We start from the raw sequence: 24224 nt of genomic DNA, 5'->3' as shown, positions 1-24224 counted from the left end.
AGTACTACCCTAAATTCAGCATCTCCTTGGAGTTATATCAGCTTGGAAACGTTAGAGCAGAGAACTCCTAGCAAGGTGGTGAATGAAGCGTTTTGCTACCCCACAGTTTATCATAACTTTAGAATTAGACACTCTCATCCTTGCCAGTTCATTTCTATTTCCTAGCTGGAGGAGGGAGGCTGGAGAGGTTGATGACTTCCTGACATCCATATTTTCCACTATGCTAATACACTGAGAAACATGGGTGAAAAGCCCCAGTAAAACAACAGAAAATAAGTTGTACATTTGAGACAAAAGAAAGCAACTAAGTAATATTTTTCTTCAACAAGATTAAGAATCCAAAAAAATAGCATTTCAATAACAAAATTACATTTTTAAGATAGCAGTTCAAATACAAAGTTTTAAAATAGCTTTTCGTTTAGATGTATTCATCCTTTATAAAGGGTTACCAATAGAGGGAAAGGGTGAGAATGAAGCATGTGATTACTCACTCCCTTCAGCTAAAAAGGGTTCCTTTCTCAGTTTTTTTCATTTATATGAAGTGTTAAGCACTGACAGCTTAAAGACACTGAGCAGGGACTAAACAGAAATTCTATGCCACATTGCAACTTTACTGATAAGCAAGCTGCTGCCTGTGTGTTGCTTATTACTCACCAGTTCCCATTGTGGAAAAAGATCCATGATCCTGTCAGGGAAGAGAGCATTCTCAAGTCATATGTTCTGTGTTTTTGGACAAATTTGCACTCAATTTTCTTGGGAGGACAAACAGCTTGAGTCTTCCATTCAAATGTCACAGCACAACCAAGAGTCTCACTGAGAAGGTATGGGCTCCCATCACCAGCATTTTCATCACATGTAAAGATAATGGTAGATTCCTTTCTTGCAGTTGCTATAAGCAGAAAGGTTGGAAAAAAAGAAAAAGTGGATTTTACAGGAGGCTTGCAGGCATGTATGGATTTTAGTGCAGATAAATCTCTGTGTTAGTTAACGCCCCTGTACATAAAGTATAGGAAGTACTTACTGCTACTACAGAATCCCCACTTTTCATCTCCCTGGTAGTTTTCAGTTGTAGCACACCATGGCTTATTCCTCCCTTCTGTAATACATTCCTCATAGGTCTTCCCTTTGTACTTGAAGGGGAACACACAGAGCTCTCCCTTGTAGGTCACTGAGAAGGAAAGGTATAATCTCATAAATACACACAGCAGAATAGAGGCATATCCGTATTCAGAACTTTGTTCAAAGCCTGTACTTCAATACTAAAGAAAGGTCAGTGGCAGACAACAGAAATACTGAAACATTGAATTTAAACCCAATTAGAAAACCAGATGTAGCTATACAATTAGCAACAATTATCCCTACAGAAAAGTTGCACTGTCTCTTCCAGGGAGATACATGTTGATTTTGCCAGATTAGTATGACGCTTGTGATTTAGCAAAACTGCATGTTTCTATTGCTGTATGTAAAATCTTGGTTGCTTCCTCCTGTCACAACAAAACCTCATGTTTTAAGGGAAAAATATTCTGACAAGTTTTGAACATAAAGAATGGGTCTGCTTCAATCTCACCTGGAGGGCACCGATCACCTCCTGTGTATTGCAAGATGACGGTTTCATCCTGGTGGCTATAGTCCATTCTCATTTCCTTTATGTTTCCAAAAGATGACACACCACTTTTGGATGTCAGACACACTGCCCCATCTCTGCATTTTCCCTGGGGCAAGCCTACACTGCACACACCAATGTGGTAATTGTTGGCTCCAGAAAATACCTGTGTAGACAATCAGAAGCATCACAGCAAGTCTAGAGTCAGTGCTTACAAAATCACACAAGTGCTTCATAAAACCAAGTCTCAGGCAGGATTTGCATACTGCAGGAGGAAGAGATAACTAATTTTTCAAGTCTGGCCTTCCTTAATATGACTAAACTGCAGATAAAGCTCACAGGATCACAGATAAAATACATTCAGCAGACCTGCTTTCTCATCCAAGAGTCTGTCAAAGGTGAAGATTTCTCATTCCTTTACCCATCACTGTGTCCATTAACTTCACTCTCAAAAACATTAAAATGTTATACTCTCTAATATTATTCCCTCTGTCAGAAGCCAAACAAGTATCGATACTGACCACAGCACGTTTCAGGTTTTTCTCATACAGAATGCTTAAAAGAAATCCTTCCTGCAGTTTCAACATGTTGATAGCAATAGGCTATTATAAATTTAAAAAAAAAACAGTCACACCACAAGAAGGCATTACCTCAAATGATTTTCCAGAAAGGCTGGTCAGGTTAAATGTATAGTGCAGCTGTTCATCAATCACAGAGCAGCCCAAAGTTTTCACTTTATCAGGACACACAAGTGGAGTTTCCCACTCAAACACAAATGTGCAGTCAACTTTCCTTATCATCTTTGGCATACCCTGTTACCAAAGAACACAGGAAGACACATTTAATTTTTGGAGAGTTTGTTGTTGTCTCTGCACTTTCCCCCTTCCCCAGTAGTTAATCTCCGTTACTACCATGGCTAGACTTCATTGATTGTAGGACAAACACTGTATTATAACCACTACCAAAAAAATTTTCAAGGGAAGTGCATTCTACCTAGCTCCACAAAACAATCAAGGTACACAAGCTTTCTTCTTAATTAGGGCTGAGATTTTGATGTTCAGCACAGTTGCAAGAAGCAAAAGTGTGAGAGCTGTGCTTCTTGATGCAGAGAGCATTAGGAAATTTCACTGAGTCAAGGTCTAGAGAGAATATTGTTTACTTTATCATGTTTTAAACTGAAGTATTAGTATGTATAATATTCAGAGCTACCTCAAGTTTCAGCTCATGCCCTATGTTGATGGAAAATGGTTTCATGATCTTCAGCATGCTCTAGTTTGAAAAGCATATCAAAGTGCTTCTTTACAGTTTGTTGAAGCATTAAAAAAATTCAAGAAGCATTAGATTCACATCACCAGGCAAGCTCATTTTAGTGTCCAGGTGTTAACACAAAATAAAAACACAAGTTAACTAATTGCAAATCTTTAAAGTTGTGTGTGACTATAGAAAATGTTACAGCATAGGGGGAACACTTCAGAGTAATACCTCTACAGGTATACTGGTTCTTGTGTTAGCTTGAGGTACAAGTACAAACTTTATGATCTAAACGAGGTGCAATACAGCATTAAGTTTAATATCAGCAATAAGTTATCATTACATTACTTCTGTAGAATTTGATGCTTGAAATCATCAGAACCTGTTACTCTCAAGCTTAAGTTCATGCCCTCAATAAAATTTTGGCCAGTCAAGAAAAAAAATATGATACTTCTTCTTGAAACGAGTCCATCCATACATTATAGAAACAAATCCTTACTTAGTTTTAAACAAAGCTAACACTGGTTACTACCCACTTTCCACTAAATTCCAATATCAACCTAAGTTTAATAGATGTCTTACCAGACCAGTTCCTTGGCCACAGTGAAATACAATAATAGAAGTATAGTTCAATCCGTTGTTTATGTGACAAGGAGTAGTGCTGTTGTAAGTGATGTAAACTTCATTTGCTGCCTTATTGAACTGGGGAGGTTCAGTAACACGACCAATATCCTACACAAGCAAAAATATGTATTAATAGAATTACAGGACACACCTAGATTCCAGATCAGCCCAGAGATTCAGATCAATTCAGATTCATCTATTTGGTTTACACAGAAGCACAACTACTACACTTTCGAAAACTTGCATCTATACTCAAAGAACAGCCATTACATTTCAATCCTAACAAAACAGAAGGTGAGCAACTCAAAATAGTTTTTCACTGAGCTTGACAAAAGTTTCTGCCACTTAGAGGTAGATTCTTCTTTACATCAATGTGCCAAATTAACACCACATCACTTAAAAATAGCATTAACAATGGAATAAGGTCCCTACATGACTATGGAAATTCGTTGAAAACAATCACAGCTTTTTGCATCTATCTTCAAGAGCTTGCAAACAAATCCTCAAAAGAAAAAGCCTAGCTCTCACAAGGTAATGACACAGTCAAGTTAGTCAATCCTCTATAACAGGCTTGCTACTTATGTAGCTGTCAAGTTCTCACAAGAAAGACCTAAGTGCATTTTGAAGCATACTAGCATCTAGACTGCTTCCAATTGCAACAGCCTATCACAAGATCAATTAAGCCACAGAATGGCTAAGACGTTCTGCTTCCCAGTGTCCATATTTGGCACACAGCACTTGGGCACACAAATTCTTTGCCGCTACATGAAAAAAAATTCTCTGTAGCAATTTTTAGATTTATCACTGTATTTAATCTTCAGACATCCAAAAAAGACCAGTGGGGTTCAGTATAGGAAAATACTTAAAAAATAGCAATAAAAGAGAACTTTGCAGAGGAGATTTTGATTCTGCATTCATTTCTTTAATCCACTGTCAAGCCTCTGGTTCAAATCGGGTCTCTAGGCAGGGATACAATATTAAACTATTAAGGAAATGCACGTTTCAGTGATTTTTGGCATAGTACTTACTATTGGTGATGCATTAACAGGAACCATGCAAACAGCTGCTCCAGGCGGGCAATTGACATCTTTGATAGGATTGAGAGGCTCACAAATGTTGATGTAGAAATCTGGAGAAACATCTGTAATATCTTCATCCACAAATGCCTCGTAATACCCAGTGCGATGGATCAGAGGAGACAGGTCAATAATGGAACTGCCATTCATCACTGAGCACTTCACCTACAAGAAGGTATATTTACTGCTCTTATTCTTTTATTACTTGCTTTGATTAATTGACAAACACCTTATCCTTCTTGGGGCCAGAAGCATGGCTACATTTAATAGTTTCAAACGTAAGTAAAGCAGTAAGTAAATTTGTTATAATTTTTGCTTGTCTATAAACGCTAAGCACCTATAAGCAGCACATGAAAAATCTGGATCATTTAAACATTCTTATGGAATGGAGTCCCTATCAGAAGAATACCAAGACAAAGCTCTGGCACACATACACCAGCACACATAGTCACTATGACTTCATCAGATCAGGCCCCATGCCTTCCTCTCCTCATCCACACCACTTCCAAGAAACAAGCCCGGTTACAACATTATAACAATGTAAAGTTAGTGTATTGCAAGTTGATGGCTTGAGTACTGCCTTTCCTCAGAACCAATTTCACACACTCTTAAAATGCATAACCTACTGAGAGTCTATGAGGAATTTGGGAAATCTATTCTTCTTTAGATACTGGAAAAGAAGCAACTAACACAATTACCATTAAATTTCAGGACAAATAATCATTGTCACTACCTAGATATCATCATACTGAAATAGCTTGGGTCACTGTGAAAAAAAGGGATCAGAATGTCACTACAGATCACCAGATGGAATTAACAGGCTAGAAAACATCGGGGTTAGGTATTGTTGATTTGTATTGCAACACGGTACATATTATTGAAGGGGAAACCAGAACTGTGTGTAGCTGAAGGAGAGAATGTGGCAGTTCCTGTTGGTGAAAGAAAAATTGGAACATCTTTTTTCTAAATGGAAGCAAGAGCTATTGTAGTATTGTAGAAACAGTGATAAGGAGGAAAAACAACTTGTTGCAGACGTGTTGCAGAGAATGATAGTCACACTAGAGGTAATCAAAGCAGCAAAAAGAATGATTATGCAGAGTCACAAAAGAAAATATTCAGGTATTAAGAAAAGATCTAGACTCATCCAATAGTTCATTTGGCCTTCTATTCCTAGTGCTGCCTTTTACTCCATGCACACACCCACCCTCTACTGGTCATTTTTAAATAGCTAAAATTAACTAAAGACTACCTCAATGCATTGTCTGGAGCATCAGTTCAACCAAACTGACCAGATTGTTACAACACGTGCTGTACATCAGAAGCAGACTCTAAATTCGCTCTCTCAAGGTTTATTGGGTTTTGCACCAAGCAAATTGATCCTGCACTTGCCTGGCCTCTAGTCACCTGCCCAGAAACAAAGATTATCCCCATGCACAGAGATGTTATCCTTCCTCAAGTCAGCTCTGCTGGCCCACTGCAGTGGAGGATCTTCACCATTGCTTCCCAACATGACACCCTATGGCTTCAATTTGAACTCTAAAGCAGCTAAGTAGGTTCCACAAAGGGGTTATTCTCAAGTGTTAGAAGTTTTAACTTGGCTCAACACGCTAAGAAGGAGTTTGTCAAGTATTGCTCACCCCTGTTTAAATGTTAGTATGGAAAGCATTCAAGAACTCCTACATGAACTTGGGTTCTGTACTACAGGAAGAAATCTTTCTCTCAAGGAATTTAAAACATACTGCTATTATATCTAACCCCTCTCAGAAATTTTAAGTCCCACGAGTGTTTTCTGCAAACATGACTCTTACCTCTTCTTCACAAGCCAAGAAAGTATGCCAAGAGAAGTAACTAGTGCATGTCTGCTCGTCAAAAGACACAAAAACAGGACGGCTGTCATCTCCAGCATCAGACTTGCACACAAAGCTAAAATAACTTTTATGCTTCAGTGCAGGGTCTGCAGGGCAAGGATCTCCATCTTCATAGACAAGCTTTAACACCTGATCTTCATAACTTAAAGTTTTACTCTGTCTTCCAGCATTAACTGGTTTTTGGCCACTTGTGATGCAGACAGCTAAAATGGAAAAAAGAAAAATTAAGAAAACAGATCAAGTCTGATGCAACTGCCCTCAAAAATTGCACCATACAACATAAACAGCAGGAACATTAAGATTTTAGCATCATTTTAATTTTCCTAATAAAGAATGGCTTTGCCACAGCATCCAGAGTTGCCACTAAACTGAGCTGAACTGCACTGACACAAAGACTAAATAAATACTGCCTTCATTACTTCGTCAACCAGCTGAATGTCCTGCACCCATACATGCTTAAGCAGCCACAGAGCAGTGTTTGGTTATCACATCTCTGAAAACCAAGCAATTAACACAATATGTCAGACAGATTATATATATTTTTATTAAGATGTGTCTTAAAAACCAAATCAATCCAATATGTTCTTCCAGCTCCACAAAAATAATTTTCACGACAAGCAATATTCCTATTTTAGCATTTAAGATGCTTAAGTATTATTTCATTTTCATATTCAATTTGACACAAGAGCTAGTAATTCAACCTGCAATTAAGCAGCTATAAAACCAGTTAATTAAGCAGAAAGTGAACTTCTGCTGATGTTTCAGAAGCACCCAGAACAGAACAGAAAGTTAGAAAGAGGACGGGCAAAGGTTTGAAGTGCAGACACAAAGCCCAGTGCAGATGTATTACAGCAATGCAACACTATCAAGTTCATCCTAGCTGGAAGATTGTAATGTCTCCATTTTCACAGCATTAAAGACATGCAGTAGAAGCAACTACATTCCTGCCCTCATCTCCATTCATTAGGAACTAAAGGGACTGGGACTTGAAGTGAGCCCATGTGAATGGTGTTGGGTAAAAATATATGGCCTCATTTCCTAAAACAGCTTTAGGTTCTTTTCCTAGTCAGTACAGGCACCAGCTGCTCCCTTCACTCCTTCTGCATTTGCAGTAAAACATCACATTTTACAGTAAACTTGAGCATAAGCATTTCTCTTGGTTACCCTATAGTCAATGATTACAGTACCAGAGAGGAGAAGTTGCTTACCAGCTCCATTAGCACATGAACTTTTAACTTCAGCACAAACATTCAACTCAATTATTCTGTTGTGTGAATCACTGATGGTATAGCCAGACTCTCGCTTTAAAGATGTCAGATCAAAGAGGTGGCCTATAGGGAGATCAGGGAACAATTTAATCTCTTACTCAGATTCAAAATCAAGATACTTCTTTGTATTATAAGCTTTCAGTAATGTAATTTAGTAGGAAGCTAAGCTATTTGTCTGCTAGGAAAACAGTTACTTATTCACATTAACAGAGGAAAAACTAGTTTTGAACTATCAGCTATTTATGTTCCAAGTGACATTGCAGTACAAGAGATTTCTACCATCAGTAAGCTTGTTGGTCACTATCCAGATGATGGGTCATATTGCTCTTTACTAACAAAGTCCCTCAAGAACACAAACACAGCAGTGCTGCTTCCAGCAGCCTCTTCCACATATAAAATCCTGAGGCCTCCTCCTTACCTGTGGCAGGATTAGTTACCCGACAGTCATTTTGCACATTGCTTTTAAGAGGACATGCAGCAGCCGTGAACCATAAGAAGGTATATTCACAATCTTCAATGGCAGTTATAAGTTCTGGCTTTGATTCCTGAACAAAAAACAGTGGAGAGAGCAACTATAGAGTGATAGTGTAAGATTCCATGCCAATGGGTTTATCCCTGCAGTCTGTAGCTGAGCTCAGTTCAAACACCAGTCCTAAAACCTGACAGATCATCACAGTCCAGTGAATTAATCTAAGAACAGAGTATTTAACTGTCATTATGTCAAATACACAATAGTACAGAATCATTATCAGGAGAAATAAAATTAATGAGTGGAGAGCTAAAGGTAGCCTAGGGCAATAGAAAATCCAAAAGGCAATTCAAATCTCATCAAATGGAAGAGTACTTAATGGCAAGGCATAGAGATGTGCAAGAATTAAGAGCTACACAGTCAATAGCATTATTTACTACTTGAAACACTTCCCAACCTGCACTACATTCATCTTCAAGATGTAAGCAGACAATCTGAAACTATTATAGATGACAAAATTTGTGCTAACAGAGTGTACAAAACGATCTCTTAAAAATTGCTCAGCATCTACAATTCTATAAGTACTATAAGTCCTTCTGTTTGCATGAACACATAAAATTCCAGCAGAAGGAACCCACTTACAATTCTGCTTTCATCACACTTGAGTCGCAATATTGTTGTTTTGTTCCGCATTTGATCCGGACACAGATCTCCATTGACATATTTCAGGATAAAAGTGACATTTTCCCAACGAGGACCATCAGCCACTTCCCCAAGACTGGTACATTTTGTACCCTCAATGAGGGAGGCAGCAGCATCAGAAGGGCAGGAACCTATATAGATAAACAAAAACTGCATTATTACTCCAAAGGTTAGTAAGGTGTACTTGCCTGGAATAAAGGTCCACTACTCTACTTTCAGGTATATCACGGCTGATCTATCTCCAAGCCATCGTCCAAACCATATTCATTGGGGCGCATTTTCCCCAAAAATTGCAACTAGCAACAATTGTCTCACTTCACTTAAAAACATGCAAAAAGTAGTGGCAGCTACCACAGGGGAAGTAGATTACTACAGAGTGGAAGGCTACCGTCTGGCCTTGCACTGTATGAAATGTAGAGTCAGTCAGAAGACACCATAGGGAAATTCTGAACTGATAATTTTAATCTTTAAGAGCTATAGCAAATTTTGGATAAGGACTGAAGAGCTAGAGTGTCAAAGCTATCAAGGGAAGAGCTGCTAGTGAATCTCACCCACTAAGCAGATGGAAATCAGGCTCACAATCTACCTTTCCCTCTGGTGCTAAAATCACACCACTGTCTCCATATGCTTTGCTTTGTGATTTATTTCACTCAGAACAGTCACCAGCAGTACTGTCCTGCCACTTGCCTCCCTAGCTATAGGAAGAATATATCTGTATTTTGCACTTACGTGTAGCACTATATGGTACCAAAGGCCTGCAGACATTAATGTAGTATTTCTGCGTAGTAGCAGATATAGCAATGGCCTCCCAGTTCTCCCTGTGTCGTGTCAGGGATGAAAAGTCATAGAAATTTCCTTCAGCATCCCTGTACAAAAGATTAAAGGCATGTAAAATAATGTTGCAATTCTTAAGTTACTACAGGAATTTCAACCTCATAACTCTAAGCAGAGTATTACATTGGAAGTCTGCATCAGACACAGTGGTCCCCAGAAACTTCAAATTCAGTAGAGGGATAACATCACTGCACCAGCTATTCCCACAGAAACTGTCCACATGCACACAGCTCTCAGCCAATGCAAGAGTAATTCCAACTTTTAATTCAAGCATGTTGGCTTTCAGTGCATGGCAAGCATACACACAGTTACAGTGGGTATGTATTTAACACACAGTTAAAATCCACTGTTTTACCTTAGGGCAGAGACCTATAATGAGGCCAGATGTCCAAATTCTGGGCCAAATATTAGCCACATCTGACCCCACATTCAATCTTAATGAGCTAATACTTGCTTGTGACAGATATAAATGACATTTTTCCTGAAGCACTGTTTGGTGAAAGTTCCAAACAGACAGTTGTAGCCTTATTTAAATTAGCTGCTGTTAAATAACAACTTGACACTTGCAACCACCTAACATTCAACCATCAATAAATACAGACCAAACAGCTCCGTTTTATTATTCTCCAAAAGAATCTCAAAGTTGGGGGGTTTTTTGCCAATTAAATTAGTTTTCAGAAGCACAAATTGCAAAACTTATTTTAAATATTATGCATTGGCATTGAATGCTACATTAGGTGGTCAAAACACAACAGCTAAAGGAGCAGAGTGCACTGAATTGCAAGAAGGCTGTATTTGTCTCTCTCAACATACAGCTCCATTTCAATTTTGTGGAAACAACTTACTTGTAGGAGCACTCAGTAGATTTAACAGGTGGGCAAGCATATGGAGTATGCCATTCAAACATGTAGGTGCAGTCTGGAGTTTCCTTCAAAAACACAGGCTGAAAGAACACAATACAAAATTAATTTGCTTTCTAATTTAGACACATGGAAACAATGAAATGCGTCAGTCATGCCTCAGGAAGATCCAAGAACACACATATTATCTTAGAGCCACACTATGCCTCTGACCAGCTAAGCATGGCTTCTCCCAAACCTGAGTTTATCCACATGCACCCTTCTGATAAAAGGGCAGCCATTAGGAATTGCTGCCTCCCCCAGGAAATAAGAAGAGCAAAAGTAATTCTATATACAATTGATTAAGAACAGGAAGGGAGGCACAAATCAGATACCAAAAGCAAGTAACCAGCTTATTTTAGTCTGGCCATGTAATACCTGCTTTCCTGCACATTCAACCTTCTACTTTTTATTTCTTACAAAGAAACAGCTGTTATTTATGGAAGAACATCCCTTCCCAACTTCTCCAAGAGTTCTGGTAATGATAGCCATCCCTTAAAGGAACAATATGCACTGATCTTCCTGGACAATGATAAAGGTACCATCCATAAACAGGAGATTCAAAACATTCTTCATCTTTTTGTCCCCTCATAGGACCTTTGAATTGCTTGTCTAATCTGTAAATCATTAGGCACATTCACGTTCTTCACCCTAACCTTCCATACTTTAAAAAAGAGAGTAACTCTGGAAGACAGTATGTACAGGAAGCATGTTTTGAAACTAACCTCAGATTTAGTCTTGTCACAATAGAATAATATAGCAGTTGATCGTTCATATATTTTATGACATTTTTCTCCACTGGTGTAATTAATCATTATTAGACCATTTTTGAAAGTCAGTTTGTCTGTACGCAAGCCTAGAAGCAAAGAGTTGAGAAATGTTAACAGCTACAGTAATGCAACACAACTGCAGTAATGCCTCTGACAACAGGGTCACATAAACAGCAATAAAATGCGCAATTAAAGAATATACAGACAGACCTCAAGCTTCCTCTAAAACTTGCAATCCAGTTATTGTGGGACTACTACTCCAGCACAGTAGGGCTGAATTCATTCATAACTGAGTGTCAAGGTAACTACACATATGCCATTTTATCTGCACATTGAGCAAAAGCAGTGAGGTGTTTTATCTCATTAGATGTACTAGATAAGCAAGTACCCTTCTTCTATTACACCCTGGTTAATCTTCCTGTTCCCTAGGTTTGTTTAGGTAAGTGCAGTACCTGCTACTTTTTTGAAAGTAGGGTCCATCTTCTTTACTTGACAGGATGCAACACTGTGATGCTCTGCAGGGCAAGGTTCTTTTATTTCTCCACAAACTCTGAAGTAGTAGTCATACTCATCTGTACTCACTTTGATGTCTTTATTGGAAAGCGGCTTCAGGTCAAAAACGTGACCATATCTTGGATCTTTCACCTGGCAATCTTTTCCTTTAAAGAGAAGTTAACAATTTAAAATACAACTTAAGACCTATTAGCCTTCAAATACACTGGGGACAATTAAGGCTCACTGGACAAATAAGACCACAAAAATGAGTAGCTACTTTAAGGCAGTGACACTGAAGAACCTTCTTAGTATAAACAGCACATTTCTTTTATAACTGCTACTAAAGCTTGATGCAAAAGCCACACTGTAGTTCAAAAACCTCCTCAGAGTGGTCTCAAGTTCTTCCTTCAGCTGTGCTGAAGGTAAAGTACAAAATCAGAGACACTAAGTCCAGAACTGGCTTAATTATCTGGAAAGAACAGCAAGGTCACAAGATCAAAGCAAGAGGTGTCCTAGATGTCAGTCTTGTATCTTCTTTTAACAGCTCTGAAGTTTGATGAGTTAAGAAAATAACCAGTCATAGGAAATATTTATAACAGTTTACAAAGATGCATATAAAATAAGGTTTAGGAAAATTCTAGTTTCCTGAGTCTCATTAGCTGCTATATGTCAGTGACTTTGCCGTTGCTCAAGTCCTCAGTTTTAAAGTGACCCTTTGCTCAATATTCTGAAGCTTTTTAAAAAAATCATCAGATTGTATCACTTGAACATTATGCTCTTCTCGATCATACATGTTGGTACCCAGCTAAAGACATCAGTTCTCCTCCTTCAAAACCACAATTCAGTCACCAGCATCCTGCACAGTAATTATGTACTACAGAGCAGCAGTTTGTGAACATTCCTCATGCCATGTCAGATCATCAGCAGTTTCAATAATGACTAGGACCGTTGTGACAGATCCTTTACAGGAAGTCTAGGAACAAGGAATAAGGAATTATCTACAAGCTGAAAAACAAAGCCTGCAAAGGCAGAGAAGATGCCTACACACTCAATCTTCCATCTAAGAGACAATCAAGTATCAGAACTAGAACTTGTGATTTCTTGTTGCACATCCTGGAGTCAAATACAAACTGAGACTCCTCCTCTGGCCTTCCCGCCATTGTCTAACAAGGGTCAAGTTTAGTCTTGCTTCCACAGTTTTTCGTGAGGGACAGGGCAAGACCTGCCAGGCACAGAATCAACTCTGTTCTCATGAAAACTGATGCTTTAATATTTACTAGCAAGTCTGTCTGTGATTTAACAAGAGGGTAATAATGCTGTTTTGATAAAGTATTGTACTACATCTTCTTTCACTAGATAGGCAAGTACATTTGCCTGTCATCCTAACTTGTATCTTTGACATTAGATAGGATTTGTAGCTAGCTTAAAGCTCAGAATAGACATTCCTCCACAAGCCAACACTTTTTACACGAAGATTCACAGGGCAAGAAACTGACATAGTTTCATTCAAGTATTTATTACTTGTACAGTTTGACTGATACTTTAAATCTCAAATAACTACTTACCTTCTGCTTTGTGAACAGGACATGCTGCCAAAGTCCTCCAAACGAAGACAAACTCACAGTCATTCTCTTGCTCCAACACTGGTGATCCCTACAGAAAAGAGCCATATGAAGGAGGCTTACTAATAATTACACTGCAAGTCTCAAAACATACACACATGGCTTTTTTTCTTTTACTGCAGTTTCAGAGTTTAAAGTCTCCAGTATCAAATTGCAGTATTTATGTTCAGCAAAGAGCTGCTTTTGGTGGCTCACAGGAGGAAAAAGGATTCCATGATAGTTCACAATTGTGTTCTACAGGTTCAGTAAACAGACAGCTTTTTCAAGAAGAGACAAGGAAAAACCCAGTATGTAAGATTTTAATTTTTAGAATCAGTCTCTCCATTTTAAGAGGAATAAACACTGTCTATTTTGGTACAAGCACTAAAATCCTCATTGCTAGCAAGTAGAAGAGAAAATTACCGTTGTTTGATCACACTGGAAGATGATACGTGTGGAATAACGTTGATTATCTTTGCATGTGTCACCATTCAAGTAGATAATGCTTAACGACCCATCAGTAGCAGCCTGGGGGTTTATCTGAATGACTCCCAGGTTCTTACTTTTATCAGTGTATTTCACACAAGATCCTATGGCACCACCTACAGGAAAAGAACTGGGGTTTAGCTCAAAGCTTTGACAACTAGTGCTAAATTGATTGTAAAATAATAGAACAGGGTAGCTTTAAGAGAGCTTTGCAGTAAACTGTCTCAAACTTCTGAAGCAGAACACAACACACACACATATTCATCAATACAGTTAGAGACACTGTGTAGCTAAAGCCTTTGAGGAATATAACAAGTTACTTCTGCATACTCAAATCTTTCAAACTGCACTAATTTATCTGATTCCACAGACTTGTAAAAGACTACAGTACAGTTAAATACATTAAACCGGCTAGAAATGGAGTAAGACATGGCATAAGCTGCTCATTCTGGCTTCATTCAGTTAGGAGGCTTCAACAACATTTAACTTTCTGTACTAGTTTCAGCTGGGTAGAGTTAATTTTCTTCACAGTGGTGAGTATGGGGCTGTGTTTTGGATTTGTGCTGAACACAATATAGAGATTTTTTGTTACTGCTGAGCAGGGCTTACATAGAGCCAAGGCCTTTTCTGTTTTTCTTACTATAACATGGCAAGGGAAGTTGGGGGTGCACAGGAGGCTGGGAGGAGACATAGCAGGGGCAGGTGACCCAAACTGATCAAAGGGATATTCCAGACCATATGACATCATGCTCATATAAAATGGGGAAGGAGGAGGAAGGGGGGACATTTGGAATGATGGTGCTTCTATTCTCAAGTCACTGTTACATGTGATGCAGCCCTGCCCTCCTGGAGATAGCTGAACACCTGCCTCCCCCACAGGAAGCAGGGACTTAATTTCTTGTTTTGCTTTGCTTGTATGCCCAGCTTATGCTTTGCCCATTAAATTGTCTTTACCTGAAATCACAAGTTCTTACCTTCACCCTTCTGATTTTCACCCTGATCCTGCTGGTGGGGAAGTGAGCAAGCAGCTGAATGGGGCTGATTGCTGTATGGGGTTAAACTACGACACTTTATATACTATCTTCTTTTAAAAATATTAATATTTATTAATATTAATTAGATCCTGGCAATACTGCCCTCAATGCAATTTTCCCAAATGCATTAATATACATCTCAATGCAAGAGTCCTGATGAGCAGCATTAAGACTGCTCTCAGCTTGCGGAAGTCTGCTTATTAATACTCCTGCATATGTCACCCAGACACATGGGTGACATATGTCACCCAGATCTATGCTATTTCTGTGATTAAAGAGACAGGAGTCAATAAATCTTACTAAAATACCCAGGGACATCACTCTGACTGTAAGGTCTTGCATCAGAAGACTCAAGTTAAGAAGCGCTTGCCACTTGGCTTACCAGGACATCCAGTCACGTAGGGCAGGGGCTTGCAGACATTCAAGAAAAACGTTCGCTTTTTTGCTTCCTTTGAAGTGTCTATAGCAACCCACGGCTCACCATCTTTGCTCAAGTCACTTAAGTCATACTCATTGCCAGCAGCATCTGGAAGAAATGCAGTAAGCTGAGAGAACTCAATACTTGCAGCAGAACTGGATTTGAAATTATACCAGCTTCACTAATGAATACACAATTCAAAATAATTTTCAGAATCACATTAGATATGTATTAAGAGAATGTACTGTTGCCACAAAAACATCACCATGCCAAATGCAGAACATAGTTCCCTTGACAGTTACTCCCCAAATGTAACTTCTCCACAAATCACAGGTGCATTTTTACAGATGTCAATACTAAATTAACTCATTTTCTTTAGAGCTGGGCTGAAGCAGCATCAGTCACAGTAATGATTAAATGTTTTCAAAGTAATTATCAACTTTCTTGTGTATACCACAATGTTTTAAATTAGCTTCTTTTCCTGCTTTTCTAAGTTAAGCCTGCTTCACGCAACTTACCTCTTCTCCCACCCTACAACTTCTGCAAGGATTTTAAGTATTACAAATGTCTTCTCAATAGGTATTCTTAAAGCCCTCCACTGAGCAGAAGTTTGCTGTTCAACATGGGAAAGAGCCCACCTAAATTCCAGGTACTTACCTGTAACCTGACAATCTACAGGAGCAGGAGCACAAGCCAGAGCTGTGTGAAACTCAAAAAAAGTATCATGGACGTCCAGCACGCTGTTTATCTCCTCACGCACAAACTTAAGCTCTCCAGGATATGAATCATTACAAATGAAAGTCACTCTGAACATGTCTGATGTTCCTATAAGACAAACATTTATCTACTGATGGTTCTGTTCGGAACATGTGAATTTAAGTTCAAGCTAACACTTGACTTCAAAATTTTCTAATAGTCTCTTATTAATAAAACTGCTTCAAGGATAATACTATCTTGCTGATTATGGGTTTTCAGCTGTAAATATGCAAGCCTTCTTCAGAGAGCCATGAAAAATTGCCTAGCAGCCACCACTGCCTCTACAAATAAGAGACCAAAATGTGCCTTGACAATGTAATCAATGTTGTTGAAATGTGTCTCCTTGACACACTTCAACAACGTGATTACCTTCATTGACCTCTACTCCCTACGTTCTTTGACATACATGAAGAAACAGAAACCTTTTAAAACACCACCAGTGGCAACAAGCAGCTTTTAAATTACATCCCACAAAGTTTTGGTTTGAGGGTTCTGTTTGTTTGTAAGAAGTTCAGTGTAATGACTGCAGAACAAATAATACTGATCCTATCAAAGCACTATATGTTAAGTTCTGTTTAGTCCCCAAGAAGTGACAGAATTATGTCAGGGAGTAGTATTTGTCAGCAAAATGCTTAGTAGTGTTATAAAAATAGTAGAACCTCTTAAATTAAAATACATAAGAGCTTAATCACTGTTACATACTATGTACAAAAATGTCGCAACTGAGAAAATAAGAGATAGCACCCCAGCAATTAAGCATGCTGAAGCATTTGAAGTTCCTGAATCCAAAACCTAGTTTTCCCGAGGTCTTTTGTTGTTAAGATGTCATATTCCTTTCTACAAAGCTCAGTTTCAGTATAATTGAAGAGCATCTACTATCAAAAAGCCAGATATACATTTCTAATTCATTTTACCTGCAAAAGATATAATTCATGAAGTAGGTGCATATGAAGTATTGGAGCACTAATTCAAAAAATTCCATACAGGAGAGCACAAGCTTACTGAAAACTGACCTTTCAGATATGAAACACCTTTAGAGAGAATTATCCATGAAACTGAAACTAAAAGCTATTACTTCACTTAGAAAAAGAACCTGAGTTCATTTTGTTCTCCCAATCTGACTGTCCATTTCTCCATACAAGGACCAGTATTTTTCATCTGCTAAGGAGAAAACCCTATAGTGTATTGAGTCACTCTCCTAGAGTTTTGAAATGCACATGTATTACCGAGCCATTACCATTCTGTGTAACTTCATTTCTTCCTAAAATTTCCATAGGAGCAAGCTTGTTTAAATAATTAATACCAAGCCAAATATACTTCAGCACATGAACAAAAGAAGGAATGAAGACCACTAACACTAAGTTTTTACAATACCCTGTGTATTTCCTGAACTCACCTGATTCCACATGAAGAGGGCCTCTGTAGGTAAGAGTTAGAAACCCTTCACTGGAGAGATAAAGCGTTTTGTCCAATTCCAGTGGCCTCAGAGGTGTACGATTTTCTCTTTCACACCCAGCAGCTGTTTTCCCATTGATTTTACCACAATATGGCAAGTGTCCACAAATGTTTAGCTAGAAGTTGTGAAAACATGTAGATGTACATAGTATTAACTGCATCAGAAAAACAAGGTCCACATAGCCATTTCTACATCAGTAAAACACTTGTAGAGAACTATTTGAAACAACACAGTCTTGCAGTGCAGAAATTCAACTATAATACAGTAAGAGTATGCTCAATCTTCAGATTATGGGGTCCATAATTTCTCCCCACTAGGAGTAAAGGATGTTTATTCTTGGCCTAAAGATATCACTATGGTATTATCTATGACAGCCTAGGATCACTGACACTTGCAGATTACATTAAAAACACTGATATGGACCCTTTCTAGGCTTTCTAGGCTTTCCCTGTCAATTTCTTCAGAATCAGAAGATAAATTGGCAGTACACAACAGAGTCCAGGAGGGGAAAACCACCTCAAAAAGGAGCCTCAAAAGTGTGGCTACCTCATGTTCTCCAAGAACCAGAAGTTTAATGCTTTCAAGATTAAGGCGAATGAAGTTATCTTTCATTCCCTCCCTCAACCACAATGCTTTCCTGCCAACTCATACTTCCTAAGAGGACTGAGTGAAAGCTCCCCTAGATCACTACGCAAGACAAAAAATGCAACAACAGCACTCAAACAACATAGAATGCAGCCAAAATCCTTACCGAGAACGTTTTCCCATTGCCAGTAACTGTATACCCTTGCTCAGAAGCCAATGGCTGCAGGTTGAACACAAAACCAGTGTTTGGATCTCGCACAGAGCACGACTGGGAAAAAAATTACAACAAAATTATTTTCTCCTTCTACATTTCTTCTGTTTATTTTACCTCTAACTTGTTTCAAGAACCAAAGCAGTGATTTAGACATATTCCTACCCTGCATAGAGAACACCAGAAAACAGCTCTGGCAGTAGCTTAATTCAATTCTTTTGTATATTTGTTCAATTCTTTTTGTCCACTGACATCAGCCACACCAACATATGAAAGTGGAATTTAACAGATGGCATCTATCATATTAGCTAAGAGCATGGAAATTTTAACTGAGGGCTGTTTTCACACTAATGTGTTTATGTTGAGACCTGTAAAGCAGAAGCAACTGAGTAGATTTCACAGAATATTTTGCATTGGAAGGGACCCACAAAGATCATTGAGTCTAACTGTTTAATGTATGGCTCATATGGGGATCAAACAGGAATCAAACCCTCAACCTTGGTGTTATTAGCATCATGCTCTGAGCAACTAAACTAATCTCATGGTTTAGTGTGAAAAAAGAAAAGCCTCATCTGATGATCTGCAGAAAACAAGGATATTACATATCCATACATATAAAGTCAGTTTTACTACCAACATAGCAAGGGAATGAAACATTAAATGAAGCATTCGAGAGGAAGTAAACTGTTCTCACGAGAAAGCACCTGAGTATTTTTGTCAGAAGTTAAGCATTTCAGAAACACTTCAAAAATACAACATGATAAGATATCACAAGACTACATCATGACCAACTTAAGACTTCACTTTAGGTAGTTTTCTTCAAGTGCCATTTAAACAGAGAAACCAAGAGTGCTATAAATAAACATTGTACATTGAGACTATAAATACAATTTATATTCTCCTTTCTCACCTGGGAATCATTTTTTGCTTCCTTTATTGGGCAAGCAGCCTCAGTTTCCCATAAGAAAGTGGCCACACAATCCAGAATAGCTATAAACCGTGGGCTGCTACTCTGGAAACAGATTGCAGAGGAAGACCAGAGTAAGTGTAATAGCTAACACTTTGTCATGTTTGAGATTCCCCCTTAGAGAAACTGTCAGGTCCTTCTAAAAGACTTCCCTACAAAGGCACACAATTTCCACCCCACTTCCCTCTCCCCGATTTATTTTGAAGGTCATCACTGAAAACTTATTCTAGTTAAACATTTACTATGTGACCAAGCACTAGCCAAGAACTGAATCTGACATCCAAATACTCAGATTAAAGTCAATATTTAATCTAGACACGTATAACTAGATCTTGTCTCAGTCTAAGCTCTGAGGAGTTTTGGTGTATAATACATAGTCCATAATTTAAAAAAAAGGCAAAAGTAAAGCAACAGAAATCTGTTAGGTGAGGTAACAAGGTAACAGGAATATTTATTATGTACACTTCATGTCAGTGTTTTAGACAAAAGCAAAGCAGTTCATAACTGCTCCATGTTACAGATTTTTCACCACACCTCTTGGGCTAAAGGTCATGTGGGTAAGGGGAAAGCAAGACCTGCAGATTCAAAAAGCCAGGAAGAACAAGTCTACACAAGCTTAAGTCTAATAATCCCCTCAATCTAATCTCCAGTATGTGGAGTTGTAGCCCAAAAAGCCCTACAGATTTAAGAATTCTAGAATCAACAACCTATGGAGAATGCAGAACCTAAGCCTGAGAATGCATCTCACAATATTTTTCCGCTTAAGAGTGTCCACAATGTTTGCTGTTTTAAGTACTCATGTATTTTTCATGCTAATTAGACTAGTCTGAAATACTACTGTTCATCAAGGCTGTTAGTTTCTATCTAGTTCTTGTTTATCATAAAGTACTCAGACATGTGCTCCTCTAGCATCTAAATCAGTTTTGGTTTTACATCTCAATTTCAAACCCTCAAGCAGTCTCCCTTGCCACAAATCTGCTATACACTACACATCTTCATGTGGCTTCATGTTATAGGATGAGAAACCTACTATGATAAAATAAAAACTGGAAGATCATTTGTCCTTACAAGAGTGCCCCTGGAACAGACAAAGTGGATGGTGGTGGTATAGGTAGTTGTCTTTCCATCAGCATTGATGCACACAGAGCCATTTGCATAGGTTAGAGAAACATGTCCAGGTCTTTCAATTACTAGTTCTTTGCTGGCAACACCAAGATTACTAATAGAGGTGACTTCAGAATAAGAAGCCTAGAAATAAGAAAAGCATGTCAACAACTTTAAAAAAAATAGAAACAACCAAAAAGAAGATACCTACTACAGTACTCTTGTACACAGGTTAATAGCTTTGAAGACAACAAAAGCTCTCAACATTTCTCTCCCATTCTATAGTCAAGTTTCACGTATTTAACAGACAACCTCCACAACAAGGTACAGTTCCATTTTTGTTGTTTTTATTTTTAGTACAATAAGGTGCTTGTAGTACCTTAGAACACCCATCTGCATCTCCTGGGCTACATAGCTTAGCAATTTAGGGAGGCCTGTGTCTTCTGCAATAGGTAGAATTTATTGTAGAGCTCTTTGAAACAATTTGTGGAAGCCTCCCAGTGTTCTCAGCATTGACTTTAGGGATCTGCCATGCTTAGCTAAGGCTAAAAATCACTGACAGAAACTGAGCACTAGAAAGACAGTAGGTGCTACTACCAAAGTCTGAAGTCATTGTCACTGCAACATAACTGGTGTTTCCTAGTTTTAAGAAACTTCTTTAAGTCAATAGCAGGAACAAACTAAAGAATATACCTCCAAAACAGCTGTCCACAGACTTCTGCCCTTTTATATTTTTTTTTAACAACTCTTTAGATTGACCCAATGCACTCACCTTTTACTCATTATCTCAAGCAGTGAAGTAATAAAGCCCTAAAGCGTCTCTACGTGTAAAGGAAGCAGCCTTGCACAAGGCCCATTGCAACCACAGGGAATGAGCAATAATTATCTCTCAAGTGCTGTGTTGGCAATGACTGGCTTCAGTCACTAACACATCCCCTTTAACAGTAAGGGGGGAAGGTGTTGTCTCTGTTTGATAGAAGGAACTAGGACGGCTGGGTGAGCCTCTAGCACAGCTTTCCCTGCAGCTCTGAGCAGCAATGAAGTCAATCAGGGCAACCAGTCGATTCAGCCTATCAGCTGCTATCACTTCCATGATAAATTGTTATAGTTCAGGGCAATACAGAAGTAGAGGCCCCTAACATCCACCAGCATTGTTTCTTATTTGCTTGGCAACATCTATCTAATCTACTCTTCAGATCCAAAGCAAGCTCAGGGAGGGCAGGGATGCAACAAAGAATCTTTAAACAAATTTTTTCCACAGTTCAATCTAAACCAAGCCAGAAACATGACAAAATATCCAAGAGGACAGCCTGTTCCTAAAGAAATGTGTATTCCTAGCAATCTCTGAGACTCCAGCAATTCATATAAAAGAGATGCAGCTTGTCTGCCTCTGAAACACAGGGCAAAAAATCATCAGTGTCAAACATGACATAGGTACACTTGTAAAAATTAAAGCTTTATTCTTTGAAGAGGTGGACAGGAGCTCTACCATTTTGCTATGGTTATGCAACTATTATGGTACACAGAATATCCCTTTGCACAAGGAGGCAGAATTCACATGGCTGTTTTAATCTCACTTGTGTCTCTTTCAGTCTCACTCATGTGGCAAACCAGCTCTGAGTTGGGCTGGAAAGGGTACTCACAGAAACCTGCTTATATTCCATCTGACAGACAGATGCTCGCCGGTCACATCCTGGGACAGCAATCAGGGGTCGACAGACATTTATGTAGTACTTCTTGCGCTCACTTGGTCTTGAATTATCCATGGCATACCAGTTTTCACCTCTCTTCTCAGATTTTGCTAATCTGAGCAGAAAGAGAAAGTTCTGCTCTAAGGACACACATGCTTCATAGACTCTCTCCAGCTTTCTCAGTCTCAAGAAATAGAGCAACCCTAAGGCATTCCCGACTAACTTCTCCCCCTCATTTTCAAGTGCTACAATTAGAAAGAATACTCCTGGGACACAGAGCACAGTTGACAAGGTAATACATTTTTATAAGCAAAACCATCCCAAAAAGTCAGTTTACAGCCTAGCAGGCAAGCCAACATACTAGAGGGATTTCACCATACTTGCAGTCAAGACTCTCACAAGAGGTGAAGCTTCTGGTGCTGCCTACACAGGAAACCAACTTCAGACAGAACACCAAACTAGAATAGCTAAGTTACATTGAACGTGTCACTTTCCTACCTTGACAAGTCATATTGGTCCATGTTGTTGCGATCTGTCACAACGCATTCCAGCGGGATTTCTGGACAAGCATGTTCAGTGTACCACCTGAAGTTGTAGGTATAGTTATCTTCTTTCTACAAATGAGCAGAATAGGTAAGAGAGGCTTTTTACATTGACAACTTTGTGACTCACAGCTACTGGTTTATATGTCAAGCTTGGTATCTCCCCTTGGTTTTGGGATATATCTTCTCAGACTGATTTGTGCTGGTCTGTCCTGTCACAGATCTTGCCTTTCCCTGTGTCACCAAAAATGCTCTTGCCAAAAAAAACTGCTCTGGTTCTGTTAAACCACTGTCTGCTGGGTACAGAGTCATATCATCTGTTACTTCTCAGCCAGTTTGGGTTTTTTCCAGCTAGAAATACGAGACAACCAAAAGCACTAATTACATGGCCCACTAGAAGAGAGTGAGGTAACAATCTGGATCCAGGTAAACAGCTTACTGTTTACTGGTCAAGGAAAGCTTTATGACTGTAACAAGAGTCAAAAATACCAAGAGAAATAACTATTTATTTTAGTCTGCTTTACAGATACTGGGTATTTCCACACATAACACCCTGCTTGTACGGACCTAGTAGCTATTGTCAGTATTTTAGGATGGAGATCCTTCCTTTCTTCATATAGAACTTCTTACCTGATACTCAGGCTGACCTATTCCAGCATCATGGTCACACAGGAAAGTTATAAGGGTAGAGCGCTGTGTTTTATTCTCATTGTTGTATGCTGCACCATTTTTGTAGGTCAACTGAATCAGGCCATCATAATAGGAAAGTTTGGAACTGGGCAGTCCAAGACTCCAAGACTGATCGTTACTAGAAAATAAAAAGTGAGTTTTGAGAGTGAACAGAACACAAAATTGTCTCTAAGAGAAGTCTTACAAATAGAAACCACGTAAGTTTATACAAGACACCATAATAAGGCATAATAATTAAATAAGGTTGATTAGGCCTCAGTGAGCTGGGATAAAAAGAACGTTGCCAAAAGCAAACTTAAAACATGAACAGATGTCCTACTTTGAAAAGGAAAGGAAGTTACATATTGCTAAGGTATCTAGAAAACTTGAATACTCCTGTCTCTAAAAGGGTGACAATACCATCAAGTTCTCATTCTCCAAAGTGGAAGTCAAACTGCAGACACCCTCATCTTGGGGTCAAACTGGCCTCATCCAATTACATATGGGCAATGAAGACCTAGCACTGCACAACAGCTCTCTGCTAGGTATCAGCTTTGGTTCAGGAGTGTTTTGTCACTGACTTAACATTGACTCTATCAGACCTAGCTCCATCATCTTCCTCTGAAGAACATTTCTAGGATCTGCAGAAAACTGTCCTTGGCTGGAGAGTAACTCAGGGCCAAGTACCCCATCTCTGGCAGCAGGCTGACCTGGAACCTGAAATGCACAGGTATTTCTGATGCTACCTCAGACATAATTTATAGGAGGCAAAAGCAGTGATGCTGTCAGAGTAGCAGTACACACTAGGACCGTACATGGAACAGCCAATTTAGTGAGGGAGATTA

At 38.8% G+C, this 24224-nt stretch overlaps 1 protein-coding gene across 1 annotated transcript in view; it reads right to left on the bottom strand.

Moving 5' to 3' along the window:
* IGF2R (insulin like growth factor 2 receptor) overlaps window positions 1-24224 on the bottom strand; it is a 50212-nt gene that overhangs the window by 7821 nt on the left and 18167 nt on the right. Inside the window, exons 16-40 of the mRNA XM_005425676.2 lie at window positions 23341-23518; window positions 22667-22782; window positions 22121-22283; window positions 20442-20621; window positions 19317-19418; window positions 18362-18463; window positions 17551-17725; window positions 16056-16223; window positions 15363-15506; window positions 13884-14062; window positions 13425-13512; window positions 11817-12023; window positions 11320-11450; window positions 10541-10638; window positions 9591-9727; window positions 8802-8992; window positions 8109-8235; window positions 7631-7753; window positions 6363-6625; window positions 4507-4719; window positions 3437-3586; window positions 2254-2415; window positions 1568-1769; window positions 1022-1168; window positions 655-889 (exon numbers count right to left, since the gene is read on the bottom strand). Coding sequence (XP_005425733.1) covers window positions 655-889; window positions 1022-1168; window positions 1568-1769; window positions 2254-2415; window positions 3437-3586; window positions 4507-4719; window positions 6363-6625; window positions 7631-7753; window positions 8109-8235; window positions 8802-8992; window positions 9591-9727; window positions 10541-10638; window positions 11320-11450; window positions 11817-12023; window positions 13425-13512; window positions 13884-14062; window positions 15363-15506; window positions 16056-16223; window positions 17551-17725; window positions 18362-18463; window positions 19317-19418; window positions 20442-20621; window positions 22121-22283; window positions 22667-22782; window positions 23341-23518 — 3981 coding nt within the window. The remainder of the gene's footprint in view (window positions 1-654; window positions 890-1021; window positions 1169-1567; window positions 1770-2253; window positions 2416-3436; window positions 3587-4506; window positions 4720-6362; window positions 6626-7630; window positions 7754-8108; window positions 8236-8801; window positions 8993-9590; window positions 9728-10540; window positions 10639-11319; window positions 11451-11816; window positions 12024-13424; window positions 13513-13883; window positions 14063-15362; window positions 15507-16055; window positions 16224-17550; window positions 17726-18361; window positions 18464-19316; window positions 19419-20441; window positions 20622-22120; window positions 22284-22666; window positions 22783-23340; window positions 23519-24224) is intronic.

This window comes from Geospiza fortis, unplaced genomic scaffold (genome assembly GCF_000277835.1).
Source record: "Geospiza fortis unplaced genomic scaffold, GeoFor_1.0 scaffold217, whole genome shotgun sequence".
Lineage (NCBI taxonomy): Eukaryota > Metazoa > Chordata > Aves > Passeriformes > Thraupidae > Geospiza > Geospiza fortis.
The sequence above is the reverse complement of the archived record's forward strand: the minus strand, read 5'-3'. Positions and strand labels throughout refer to the sequence as shown.